We start from the raw sequence: 13,107 nt of genomic DNA on the forward strand, positions 1-13,107 counted from the left end.
CAGAAAGCAAAGGAACTGAGAAGTGGTCTGGTCACCACCTGCAGAACCACTCCTTTATTGGGGGTGTCTTCCTAATTGCCTATAATTTCCACCTGTTGTCTATTCCATTTGCACAACAGCATGTGAAATGTATTGTCAATCAGTGTTGCTTCCTAAGTGGACAGTTTGATTTCACAGAAGTGTGATTGACTTGGAGTTACATTGTGTTGTTTAAGTGTTTCCTTTATTTTTTTGAGCCGTGTATATTATGAATGGTTTGTTGTGGAGCAATATCAGATAATTTCATCATAATTTCCTTTTTTTTCAATAGCTGTTATAGAAACAGAACTTGTATGGGGCTTGTCAGACCTGAATACATCTTGGAGAGGCATTGGTACTTGCCTTATTCTTAAATCCTTGTCCTCCAGGACCTTCAGTAAAACAGGACATGTTGTAAATATCTAATAAATAAGATTTTAATACCCTCTGACATTTTGTGGTCCTTTGAATTGCAGTGTTGATGTTGTTAGACTGATTTGTCATACTCCACATAGATAACATCAATACATTTTCTACAGTCTTACATGAATATTTTACATGTAGGAGATTCTAGTATTTTCATGAATGTAGTAGTCGTTCAGGAATGAAATGTAGAGTGCTGAATTATTGCATTACCTAAAAATAGACCATTTTAAACTTTGTTTTTTCTTGCTCTTAATTTACTGCAAAAAAATATGAATGCTGTTTTTATTTATAGCCTAACTGCTTCTGACAAGGATGTAGAGGGTAAACACAACTTTCAGAACATGTAATACCATCTACGTCATCCTATATATATTCTTTTGTACTGCAGACCAAATATTCCAGTTCTCTCTGGCCCTTTCCTCACTTGACTCGCACAATGATACATCAGTACCCCCCCCCCCCCCCCCCCCCCCCCCCCCCCCCTTTTTGCCAAGCGTATTGGTACAGTCCAATCTTCCCACAGCACTGCTGCTTCACCTGGATGTTGCTAGAATGTTCCTTTTTGGGTAGGGGGGGGGGGGGTCTGTGAGAATCCTAACTGCGTGGCTGTTGGATTAAGAAGCTGCAGCATCAGAAAGGGTTTAATATAAGAGAAGCAACAGCAGAGAGCGACCTAGTGTCAGTCCTTTTATTTTGACTGCAAGTACGACTGGGCAACAAGGATACATATAAGAGGATACAATAACAAAAGGAAAGCAGAGCTTCTTTGACTGGAGCAGAGAGATAAATAAACCATTGTAGTATCTGCTGCAGACACCAAACACAGCCATTATGACCCAGGGCAAGGTAAGGGCCTTACAGACACATCCTACATATCTCATTCTATGCTCTATTCATTACATGCTCATTCTGCTGCAAAAATATAGTAAAATAAGTTTCTTGGCTTCTTTCCTTTTTAATGTGTTTGGTCCCGAGTCTTCCGTCGTCATTGTGGCAGCATGTACACAGGCTGTGTGTCTGCCATCCTCGCATGTGCCTCTATTCAGGAGCTCATCTCATTGTGTTGCTCAGTAATGGTGCAAAGTCTGTTCCGCAGCAGATAATAGTATTGTCATCAGAGAATGAATAGAGGAAAATAAAATAACAGCTATAAACTAGATTGAATGGCGATAGAGACAAAGGTAGTCTTTAGCCTGCGTCACTGCCTTCACTCCAGACACGTACTACTCCTCTTTCTCACGTTGCTATTTCTCTCACAGCCAAGTGCTAAATGTCAAATCTGAAATGTTGCTGTTATGCATTGACTGGAGGCTGATGAAATGATAGAAATATATTTAGCCCACTTAAACCAATTACTGTAAATTAGCTCATAAGACTGCTAATTGTATTTATATGCAGGAAATATGGAGGTACAGAGAGACAGAAGATGGATATTCATATTCTTTGGTACATTAGCTCAGGGCCAGATAGGCCATCTGGACAGTTGTGTCATGTCTAATTCGCTGATTCTGGAACAGTCTGGGGTTCTGGAGCTATGCTACAGCAGAGGGCTCGTCTAAGAACTGATCTCAGTCCACATCTTACAGTCAGCAATCAGAGAATCAGATACAATTTCAAATTCACCTCAAATTGTGAATGCAAATTATTTGTGTTTTCTGCTTAAAATGTAGATTGTTTTTGTTGTTAAAAAATGTACATTTTCAAAGCAAATTCAATGAACTTGGATTCACAAGTTGGGGCTAATTTCAGATCAAGTATCACTTCTTAGTTGGTTAGATTGGCTCATAAGAATTCTCTGACAATTATTAAAAAGTATTTACAGACAGCTATTAAGTCCTGATTGGGGATCTTATGTTATTTACCCCCAGATTTCAGTCGCAAACAAAGCTGCTGAAGCAGGAGAGAAGCAGTATGGGACCTCAAGTGGAGAATCAGGAGGGCCACCTGCCCCTCCCACCTATGAGGAGGCCACTGGCACAAGTGAGAAAGGTATGTTTGTGTCGCAAAAACAACCGCCGTATCACCACCCCTCTCTATCAATGAAAGCGAGAAAAATAACTGCCCATTTACTGTGTGTGTGTGTGTGTGTGTTGATCTTGTCGGCAGGCCTCAGCGGCAGCCCCTGTTACGGTGGGGCTTGTCCTAGTGACGAGGAGATGCTAACAGAATTCAGCTGGAGTGATAAAAACATCCGGCGGATCTTTATCCGCAAGGTAGGCGATAATTAAAGCTATTACTACCACATTACTACCAAAGACGTATATAAACCCTGGATTGCTGATGCTATGTATTAGCCACCGGTTGGCCATATTGGCACATCCTAGTAGGAGCAGTCCTCCATAGGAATGAATAGAATTCTACAGTATTTCAATTACATGTTTGAAGGACAAAATGACATGTATTTAAGTACTGTTTTGTTCTAATGTGGACAGTAGCATTAGTACTCTCTAAAAATAAATACTTTAAGGAAAATGTATGTTTGTATATATTTTTTCATTTGATTTTTGTATGTTTAGCTCACATAATATACAGTGCCTTGCGAAAGTATTCGGCCCCCTTGAACTTTGCGACCTTTTGCCACATTTCAGGCTTCAAACATAAAGATATAAAACTGTATTTTTTTGTGAAGAATCAACAACAAGTGGGACACAATCATGAAGTGGAACGACATTTATTGGATATTTCAAACTTTTTTAACAAATCAAAAACTGAAAAATTGGGCGTGCAAAATTATTCTGATTCTCAAAACTGATAGAGACATACCCCAAGCGACTTACAGCTGTAATCGCAGCAAAAGGTGGTGCTACAAAGTATTAACTTAAGGGGGCTGAATAATTTTGCACGCCCAATTTTTCAGTTTTTGATTTGTTAAAAAAGTTTGAAATATCCAATAAATGTCGTTCCACTTCATGATTGTGTCCCACTTGTTATTGATTCTTCACAAAAAAATACAGTTTTATATCTTTATGTTTGAAGCCTGAAATGTGGCAAAAGGTCGCAAAGTTCAAGGGGGCCGAATACTTTTGCAAGGCACTGTAATTTAAACGTATGCATTAAGGTGTCTGTAATAGAATAAACATGTCAAAATAGAGTGCAGTCATTAATAAATGAATTTCTTTGCACACTCTTGGCATTCTCTCAACCAGCTTCATGGGGTAGTCACCTGGAATGCATTTCAATTAACACGTGTGCCTTGTTAAAAGTTAACTTGTGGAATTTATTTCCTTAATGCAATTGAGCCAATCAGTTGTGTTGTGACAAGGTAGGGGTGGTCCTAGTGACGAGGAGATGCTAACAGAATTCAGCTTGAGTGATAAAAACATCCGGCGGATCATTATCCGCAAGGTAGGCGATAATTAAAGCTATTACTACCAAATTACTACCAATATACAGAAGATAGCCCTGTTTGGTATGAGACCAAGCCCATATTACGGAAAAAACAGCTCAAATATGCAGAGAAAATACAGTCCATCATTACTTTAAGACATGAAGGTCAGTCAATCCGGAAAATATCAAGAACTTTGAAAGTTCCATCATGTGCAGTCTCAAAAACCATCAAGCGCTATGGTGAAACTGGCTCTCATGAGGACCGCCACAGGAAAAGAAGACCCAGAAGTACCTCTGCTGTAGACGATAAATTCATTAGAGTTAACTGCCCCTCAGATTGCAGCCCAAATAAATGCTTCACAGAGTTCAAGTAACAGACACATCTCAACATCAACTGTTCAGAGGAGACTGTGTGAATCAGGCCTTCATGGTCGAAATGCTGCAAAAAAAACACTACTAAAGGACAGCAATAAGAAGTGACTTGCTTGGGCCAAGAAACAAGAGCAATGGACATTAGACCGGTGGAAATCGGTCCTTTGGTCTGATGAGTCCAAATTTGAGATTTTTGGTTCCAACCGCCGTGTCTTTGTGAGACGCAGAGTAGGTGAACGGATGATCTCTGCATGTGTGGATCCCACCATGAAGCATGGAGGAGGAGGTGTGATGGTCTGGGGGTGCTTTACTGATGACAGTGTCAGTGATTTATTTAGGATTCAACTTACACTTAATAAGCATGGCATCCACACCATTCTGCAGCGATACGCCATCCCATCTGGGTTGCGCTTAGTGGGACTATCATTTGTGTTTCAACTGCAGAATGACCCAACACACCTCAAGGCTGTGTAAGGAGTGCTGCATCAGATGACCTCGCCTCCACAATCACCTGATCTCAACCCAATTGAGATGGTTTGGGATGAGTTGGACCCCAGCGTGAAGGAAAAGCAGCCAACAAGTGTTCAGCATATGTGGGAACTCCTTCAAGACTGTTGAAAAAGCATTCCATGTGAATCTGGTTGAGAGAATGCCAAGATTGTGCAAAGCTGTCATTAAGGCGGTTACTTTGGAGAATCTAAAATATGAAATATCTTTTGATTTGTTTAACACTTTTTTGGTTATTACATGATTCCATATGTGTTATTTAATGGTTTTGATGTCTTCACTATTATTCTACAATGTAGAAAATAGTAAAAATAAAGAAAACCCTTGAATGAGTAGGTGTATCTAAACTTTTGACTGGTACTGTCTACCTATTGACTCTTCAAGAATATAACTTATCAATGCCTCATGAGCTTAGTTTAACTGTTTAACACCCCATCAGAGCCCAATATATAAGCTTGTTTTACTCCAACATTTATAAGTATTGTAAATGTGAACAACTACTATAAAACCTCAAAATATGCTTAAAACTATCATTATGATATCTTGCATGGTCAGTCCTTGCATCCATAGCTCTGTCTATGACTGTCATAGTGGTTACATTTCTCCAGACCCATCCTTCAGCTTTTACCACAGTTGTGTTTTTTTGGGGCCTCCTTTTAGGTTTACTCCATCTTGATGATCCAACTTCTTGTCACTCTTTCCATAGTGGCTCTCTTCACATTCTGGTAAGTCTTCTAATACCTCTGAATATGGATGCTACTTTTCACCCTTCAATAGTTCTATCTGGTCAGGCCTGGTCAGAAGTCCTATACTTTGATACAGTAAGGCTCCATCACTCTGTGAACCAGACATTAACCATTCAGTAATGCTCCATCACTCTGTGAACCAGACATTAACCATTCAGTAATACTCCATCACTCTGTGAACCAGACATGACCCATTCAGAACACTCCATCACTCTGTGAACCAGACATGAACCACTCAGAACACTCCATCACTCTGTGAACCAGACATGAACCATTCAGTAATACTCCATCACTCTGTGAACCAGACATGAACCATTCAATAATACTCCATCACTCTGTGAACCAGACATGAACCATTCAGAACACTCCATCACTCTGTGAACCAGACATGAACCATTCAGAACACTCCATCACTCTGTGAACCAGACATGAACCATTCAGAACACTCCATCACTCTGTGAACCAGACATGAACCACTCAGAACACTTCATCACTCTGTGAACCAGACATTAACCATTCAGAACACTCCATCACTCTGTGAACCAGACATTAACCATTCAGTAATACTCCATCACTCTGTGAACCAGACATGAACCATTCACAGGAACTAGATAGGAAGTTGCAAGTTTTGAGATGACTCATATGGAATGTTTAATATAAAAGGAAGAAAACACATATACCAAATACTTTGAAGGAAATGGACAAACATCCCATATTAACAATTCTTTGTGCTTCCTTCATCAGTGAACCAGTGAAGATCTACATTCAGTCCAACCCTGGATGGTACTGGGCTTCTTAGTAAGTCACAGCTTTGATCTTGCGTACATCATTACTATGTTGATTTCATTCTGAAAGTACTAAAATATATGTTTTATTTCTTTACACAGTGCTGTATTCTTTGTCACATACATTACACTTGTCTGCTGTCCTGGACCAAGGTGGGTTTAACACTTTAATGTGTGTGGTTAACGCAACTTCAGTTATTACGATAATAGAGAATGTATCATTTTAGCAGAACGTAACGACAGTACTTACTATGTTTATTTTTTATTTCCGATAGGAGACAGTTTCCATGGAATCTGATCCTGCTAGCCGTCTTTGTAAGTATCATGTAGTGTTTGAAACAATAACATTTATACACATTGATACACATTGTCTAAAGACAATACCTCACATAATTCAGACTCACATGCTTTTCCTTTGAGTGTAACCTACAATAGGTTTTCTCAGTAATGTCTCTTTACTTTGTAATCTCTCCTGTTGCAGACCCTCTCTCTCTCCTATATGACAGGGATGCTATCCAGGTACAGTCTTTCATAGCTGTGTCTACAGTTGGTTTGCCTCTGTTGTCTTACTTCTCACTGTGTCTGTCTCGTCCACTATGCTTTGAATGCCTGCTTCTTCAGACTGACATGGCTAGAATGATGTTTTTTGCAGCCAGGTAAACTGCTCATGTAATATTAAATCCAGCTAGTCAAGGTCTTGGTGAGTTAATCAGGTATGCTAAATTAGGGTTGTACTGAAAGGAATGTAGATCTCCAGGAAGAGGGTTAGGCAGCCATGCATGAAACTGTGTCAGTGTCAATCAGTTATGCCAAAGGTATACATGGTCTTACTAACAGGGACTTACCATACGTCAACATATCACTGTTGCACTGTTGTAGATTTTAGCTTTGCTTTGTTACTGTGTATTTACCAAAATAAGTCATTCAAATGTTATAACTGTATGATAACCATTTTAGTATGTAATTTCTTAGTAACTTAGTATACTTGTCAACTCATTTGTCTAACATATATTTCCCCTTTAATAGTTATTATAACACCAAGTCAGTGGTGATGTGTCTGGGTATTACTGCTATGGTCTGTCTTACGGTCACTCTCGTCAGCTTCCAAACTAAGGTCAGTCTGCCTGAACGTTCCTCCAGTGAAAAAGGAACTTCTACAATTTAAAAGACAGATACTTTTGTTATTTTTAACTCGTGATCAAGTTACCTTCTCTTTTCTCTCCTATCTTCCCTTCTGTCCTATTCAGTTTGACGTGACCTCATGCCAAGGCGTATTGTTTTCCTTCTGCATGGTCATGATGGTGTCTGGACTGGTCTTGGCCATCGCCCTGCCCTACGGATATGTAAGATAATAATACACTTTCTTTGTAGAGCACATTGTCATACAGGAAGACTGCTAATCAAAGTGCTATACATAGTACGAAGTTAAACTACCCTAATCAGAACCTATATAATGAATTAGATTAATAAATGAATGCAGATGGAGACTAACATGAGGAACTAGACAGAGGTCTCTACCAAGCCTATAGCTGGGTCAGATCTATTTGAATGTGTTGGATATGATATTTCATAGATATAATATCACATGTCATGTGCTGCAGGTGCCCTGGGTGCATGGTGTCTATGGTGTCTTGGGAGCGTTACTGTTTACCATGGTAAGTGTAAAACCGATATAGTCTGATTTACTACACAGTCTATCAATGACAACTATCAAAGAGAGATGTACAGTTGTGGCCAAACGTTTTGAGAATGACACAAATATTAATTTTCACAAAGTCTGCTGCCTCAGTTTGTATGACGGCAATTTGCATATACTCCAGAATGTTATGAAGAGTGATCAGATGAATTGCAATTAATTGCAAAGTCCCTCTTTGCCATGCAAATTAACTGAATCACCCAAAAACATTTCCACTGTATTTCAGCCCTGCCACAAAAGGATCAGCTGACATCATGTCAGTGATTTTCTCGTTAACACAGGTGTGAGTGTTGACGAGGACAAGGCTGGTTGAGTTTGAATAACAGACTGGAAGGTTCAAAAGGAGGGTGGTGCTTGGAATCATTGTTCTTCCTCTGTCAACCATGGTTACCTGCGAGCCGTCATCATTGCTTTGTACAAAAAGGGCTTCACAGGCAAGGATATTGCTGCCAGTAAGATTGCATCTAAATCAACCATTTATTGGATCATCAAGAACTTCAAGGAGAGCGGTTCAATTGTTGTGAAGAAGGCTTCAGGGCACCCAAGAAAGTCCAGCAAGCGCCAGGACCGTCTCCTAAAGTTGATTCAGCTGCGGGATCGGGGCACCACCAGTACAGAGCTTGCTCAGGAATGGCAGCAGGCAGGTGTGAGTGCATCTGCACGCACAGTGAGGCCAAGACTTTGAGGATGGCCTGGTGTCAAGAAGGGCAGCAAAGAAGCCACTTTTCTCCAGAAAAAACATCAGGGACAGACTGATATTCTGCAAAAGGTACAGGGATTGGACTGCTGAGGACTGGGTTAAAGTCATTTTCTCTGATGAATCCCCTTTCTGATTGTTTGGGGCATCCGGAAAAAAGCTTGTCCGGAGAAGACAAGGTGGGCGCTACCATCAGTCCTGTGTCATGCCAACAGTAAAGCATCCTGAGACCATTCATGTGTGGGGTTGCTTCTCAACCAAGGGAGTGGGCTCACTCACAATTTTGTCTAAGAACACAGCCATGAATAAAGATGGTACCAACACATCCTCCGAGAGCAACTTCTCCCAACCATCCAGGAACAGTTTGGTGACGAACAATGCCTTTTCCAGCATGATGGAGCACCTTGCCAAAAGGCAAAATTGATAACTAAGTGGCGTGGGGAACAAAACATTGATATTTTGGGTTCATGGCCAGGAAACTTCCCAGGCCTTAATCCCATTGAGAACTTGAGGTCAGTCCTCAAGAGGTGGGTGGACAAACAAAACCCACAAATTCTGACAAACTCCAAGCATTGATTATGCAAGAATGGGCTGCCATCAGTCGGGATGTGGTCCAGAAGTTAATTTGACAGCATTCCAGGGCGGATTGCAGAGGTCTTGAAATAGAAGGGTCAACACTGCAAATATTGACTCTTTGCATCAACTTCCTGTAATTGTCAATAAAAGCCTTTGACACTTATGAAATGCTTGTAATTATACTTCAGTATTCCATAGTAACATCTGACTAAAATATCTAAAGACACTGAAGCAGCAAACTTTGTGGAAATTTATATTTATTTCATTCTCAAAACATTTGGCCACGACTGTACTAACGCTTCAATTGTTTGATTCTCTGTTTAGTTTTTGGCGTTTGACACACAGCTACTGATGGGGAACAAGCGCTACACAATAAGTCCAGAGGAATACGTCTTTGCCACTCTCAACATCTACCTAGATATTATCTACATCTTCTCCTTCTTCCTGTCCCTGTTTGGAACAGAGAGAACAAACTGAATCCACATCCAGGCCAGCATTGCAGATCACCATCTACACAGGACCCGTATTCATAGTCTCAAACTGCATTTACACATGTAGCCAAATTCAGATTATTTTTTCACTAATTGCTATTTTGACCAATCAGATCAGCTCTAAAAAATGTCTGATGTGAAAAGATCAGATGTGATTGGTCAAAATACCAATTAGTGGAGAAAGGTCTGAATTGGGCTGCAGCCTCAGAGTAGTAGTGTTGATCAAGGATTTGCCATTTAGATCATCAAATCAAATGTATATAGCCCTTCTAACATCAGCTGATATCTCAAAGTGCTGTACAGAAACACAGCCTAAAACCCCAAACAGCTAGCAATGCAGGTGTAGAAGCACGGTGGCTAGGAAAAACTCCCTAGAAAGGCCAAAACCTAGGAAGAAACCTAGAGAGGAACCAGGCTATGAGGGGTGGCCAGTCCTCTTCTGGCTGTGCCGGGTGGAGATAACAGAACATGGCCAAGATGTTCAATGTTCATAAATGACCAGCATGGTCAAATAATAATAATCACAGTAGTTGTCGAGGGTGCAACAAGTCAGCACCTCAGGAGTAAATGTCAGTTGGCTTTTCATAGCCGATCATTAAGAGTATCTCTACCGCTCCTGCTGTCCAGAGAGTTGAAAACAGCAGGTCTGGGACAGGTAGCACGTCCGGGGAACAGGTCAGGGTTCCATAGCCGCAGACAGAACAGTTGAAACTGGAGCAGCAGCACGGCCAGGTAAACTGGGGACAGCAAGGAGTCATCATGCCAGGTAGTCCTGAGGCATGGTCCTAGGGCTCAGGTTCTCCAAGAGAGAGAAAGAAAGAGATAATTAGAGGGAGCATACTCAAATTCACACAGGACAAAGGATAAGACAGGTGAAGTACACCAAATATAACAGACTGACCCTAGCCCCCCGACACATAAACTACTGCAGCATAAATACTGGAGGCTGAGACAGGAACGGTCAGGAAACACTGTGGCCCCATCCAATGATACCCCCGGACAGGGCAAAACAGGCAGGATATAACCCCATCCACTTTGCCAAAGCACAGCCCCCACACCACTAGAGGGATATCTTCAACCACCATCCTGAGACAAGGCCGAGTATAGCCCACAAAGTATCATAATATTATATACAGGAGGATCTGATCCTAGATCAGCACTATCAGCTATAAATACAGGCTTTGATCTCACCATCATTATGTACTGTACAGAACCCATTGATCCTTGATCCACCACCTCCTCTAGCATGATATGGACCTATACTACTGTACCAGTATTGAGTTTTTAGCTTGTCTATTAAGCTGTTGATCTCAGCACTAATGTACAGCAGTTTTCACCCATGGGGCCACAGATCTATAGATTTACATTGCTCGCAGTAGACAGATGTGAAAGAAAAAATAACATGCAAAAATACTGAGTCTAAAATCTATAACTGACCGTAGGTGTTTGTGTCATGCAGATGTGATGTCCTTGTGTTCTCCTATCTTTTAACAACAACAGTCATCTATGACACTGCTCTAAAGGAGATCCCCTCTTATCACTCCTGAACACATGAATATCAGAATCACCTTTATTCGCCAACTACATTTAAATATACCCAGGATTTGATTCAGTAAAATGGTGGTGATAAGTCTCCTTTCCGATTGGCTTGAAGGGCATTCTAGAGTGTGCATTATTTCCCTATAATGCACAGTATATTTGCATGGCAGAATTCAATGGCTATATTTAATTTTACATGTTTTGTTTGAGCTGCTTTTTAAAGCAAAAGTCAAAATGAAAACAGTATTGCTATTGTTGAATTTGATTTTCAGAACTAATACTAATGGTTTGAGCGTTCTCTGGCACTCCAGGATGGAATTCCGTTTGAGTCTTTGCATGTCAAAAAAGATACACGTCAAAGGTGTCAAATAATACTATTGCATTGGTGCTAGCTAGGTACCAAGCTAAAGCTAGCTAGCTACCCCAGAAGTCTCTAATAACAGCTGTATCAAAGATATTTGCAAACATTTTTGATTCTAATCTAATTTAAAATGCTCACACAGACGTTTTCCCATTCGGTCGAACAAATAATGCCTTATTACCAACACAGTATTGTACAGCTTTGACAGTGATCGTAATGGTGGCGCTTGGCTTGCACGTGCAAATTCAGCACACACAACATTCCATAATGGAATTGTGTTATTTGAAGTGTCAAATTAAAAGCTTATTTGACCATGTATATTTTTTGACACATAAAGACCCAAACGGCGTTCCATACTCCAGAGTCAATTTACAAACACACCCTACATCAGTGTTATTCAATTTACATGTAACCTTTATTTAACTAAGCAAGTCAGTTAAGAACAAATTCTTATCTACAATGATGGCACACCCTGGCCAAACCCAGACAACGCTGAGCCAATTGTGCGCTGCCCTATGGGACTCCCAATCACGGCCAGATGTGATACAGCCTGGATACTGGTACTCAAAGGTCTTTACATAGTAGAGTGGAACCAGAGACTGTCGTGACACCTCTTACACTGAGATGCAGTGCCATAGACCACTGCACCACTTGGGAGCACTTCGAGTACAGATGTAGGAACTTAATTTGATCACTCTGTTGCAGGAGAACTTTCCGGCAATGCAGAAAATGTTAAACTTATAGTGTGTTTAAGTTTTAAAATGTATTTGGGAGTTTTTCATTTAAAAATTAATCAACTCCTACAGAAATGTCCATTAATTAGAATCCACATAATAATTCACATTTCCTGTTGCTGCAGGATTATTTTAATGCTGCAGCAAACTGGCACCTGTGCACAGTATGTCTATGGTTTGTTGTTTTCTAATGCCTGTCCTCCGGTCTGTCAGCTCTTAGCCTACTGGTTTAAATCTCAAACGAACATAAGATCCAGAGTATGCAGGCAATTGAATCCAATTCTGAATAAATGTGCATGTGGGCTAATTGCTTGGTTTTCCATGGCTGCTTTAAATCAAGTTGCTCTTAAACTGGAGATGCAATCCTGTCTATATGATGAGCCATAGTCCAATGATGTCAGTAGGGGTTTCACCACTCAACCCTGATTGGCTGCTATGAAGTTCTAATTTATTTACAGATGGTCTAAACCAATGACTTCATACCCATTATTTGCTGAGCATGTTTTGGGGGTCAATCTGGACAACTTTTAAAATGTAGGTTTGTGGTAAATGTATTTGCTCCAGATGTTATATGTTCATGACTGAACTTGGTGGTTGTTACTGTTTTTATAGAGACCGAAATAGTTGTTATATTTTGTAAAATCAAAAAATGTTAATTATTGTAAAAGTTCATCGTTTTGAATATTGTAACTAAAAATAGTTAGTCATGCTTGCAACATGTCTGATATGTACATGACAAAAATAATAGCATATTGTATTCGACCTGAAAAATAGGAAACATACAGTACCAGTCAAAATGTTGGACACACCTACTCATTCAAGGGTTTTTCTT

At 40.3% G+C, this 13,107-nt stretch overlaps 1 protein-coding gene across 1 annotated transcript; it reads left to right on the forward strand.

Moving 5' to 3' along the window:
• The first annotated feature begins 1,044 nt into the window (after nucleotides 1–1,044).
• On the forward strand, nucleotides 1,045–9,978 carry LOC110532681 (protein lifeguard 2-like). Its single transcript, XM_021616773.2, has 12 exons — nucleotides 1,045–1,290; nucleotides 2,313–2,433; nucleotides 2,551–2,657; nucleotides 5,311–5,375; nucleotides 6,141–6,194; nucleotides 6,284–6,334; nucleotides 6,457–6,496; nucleotides 6,663–6,700; nucleotides 7,208–7,295; nucleotides 7,429–7,524; nucleotides 7,783–7,836; nucleotides 9,475–9,978. The coding sequence occupies exons 1-12, from the start codon at nucleotides 1,276–1,278 to the stop codon at nucleotides 9,625–9,627; spliced, it is 882 nt and encodes a 293-aa protein (XP_021472448.2). The 5' UTR covers nucleotides 1,045–1,275; the 3' UTR covers nucleotides 9,628–9,978.
• The last annotated feature ends 3,129 nt before the right edge of the window (nucleotides 9,979–13,107 follow it).

This window comes from Oncorhynchus mykiss, chromosome 9 (genome assembly GCF_013265735.2).
Source record: "Oncorhynchus mykiss isolate Arlee chromosome 9, USDA_OmykA_1.1, whole genome shotgun sequence".
Taxonomy (NCBI): Eukaryota; Metazoa; Chordata; class Actinopteri; order Salmoniformes; family Salmonidae; genus Oncorhynchus; species Oncorhynchus mykiss.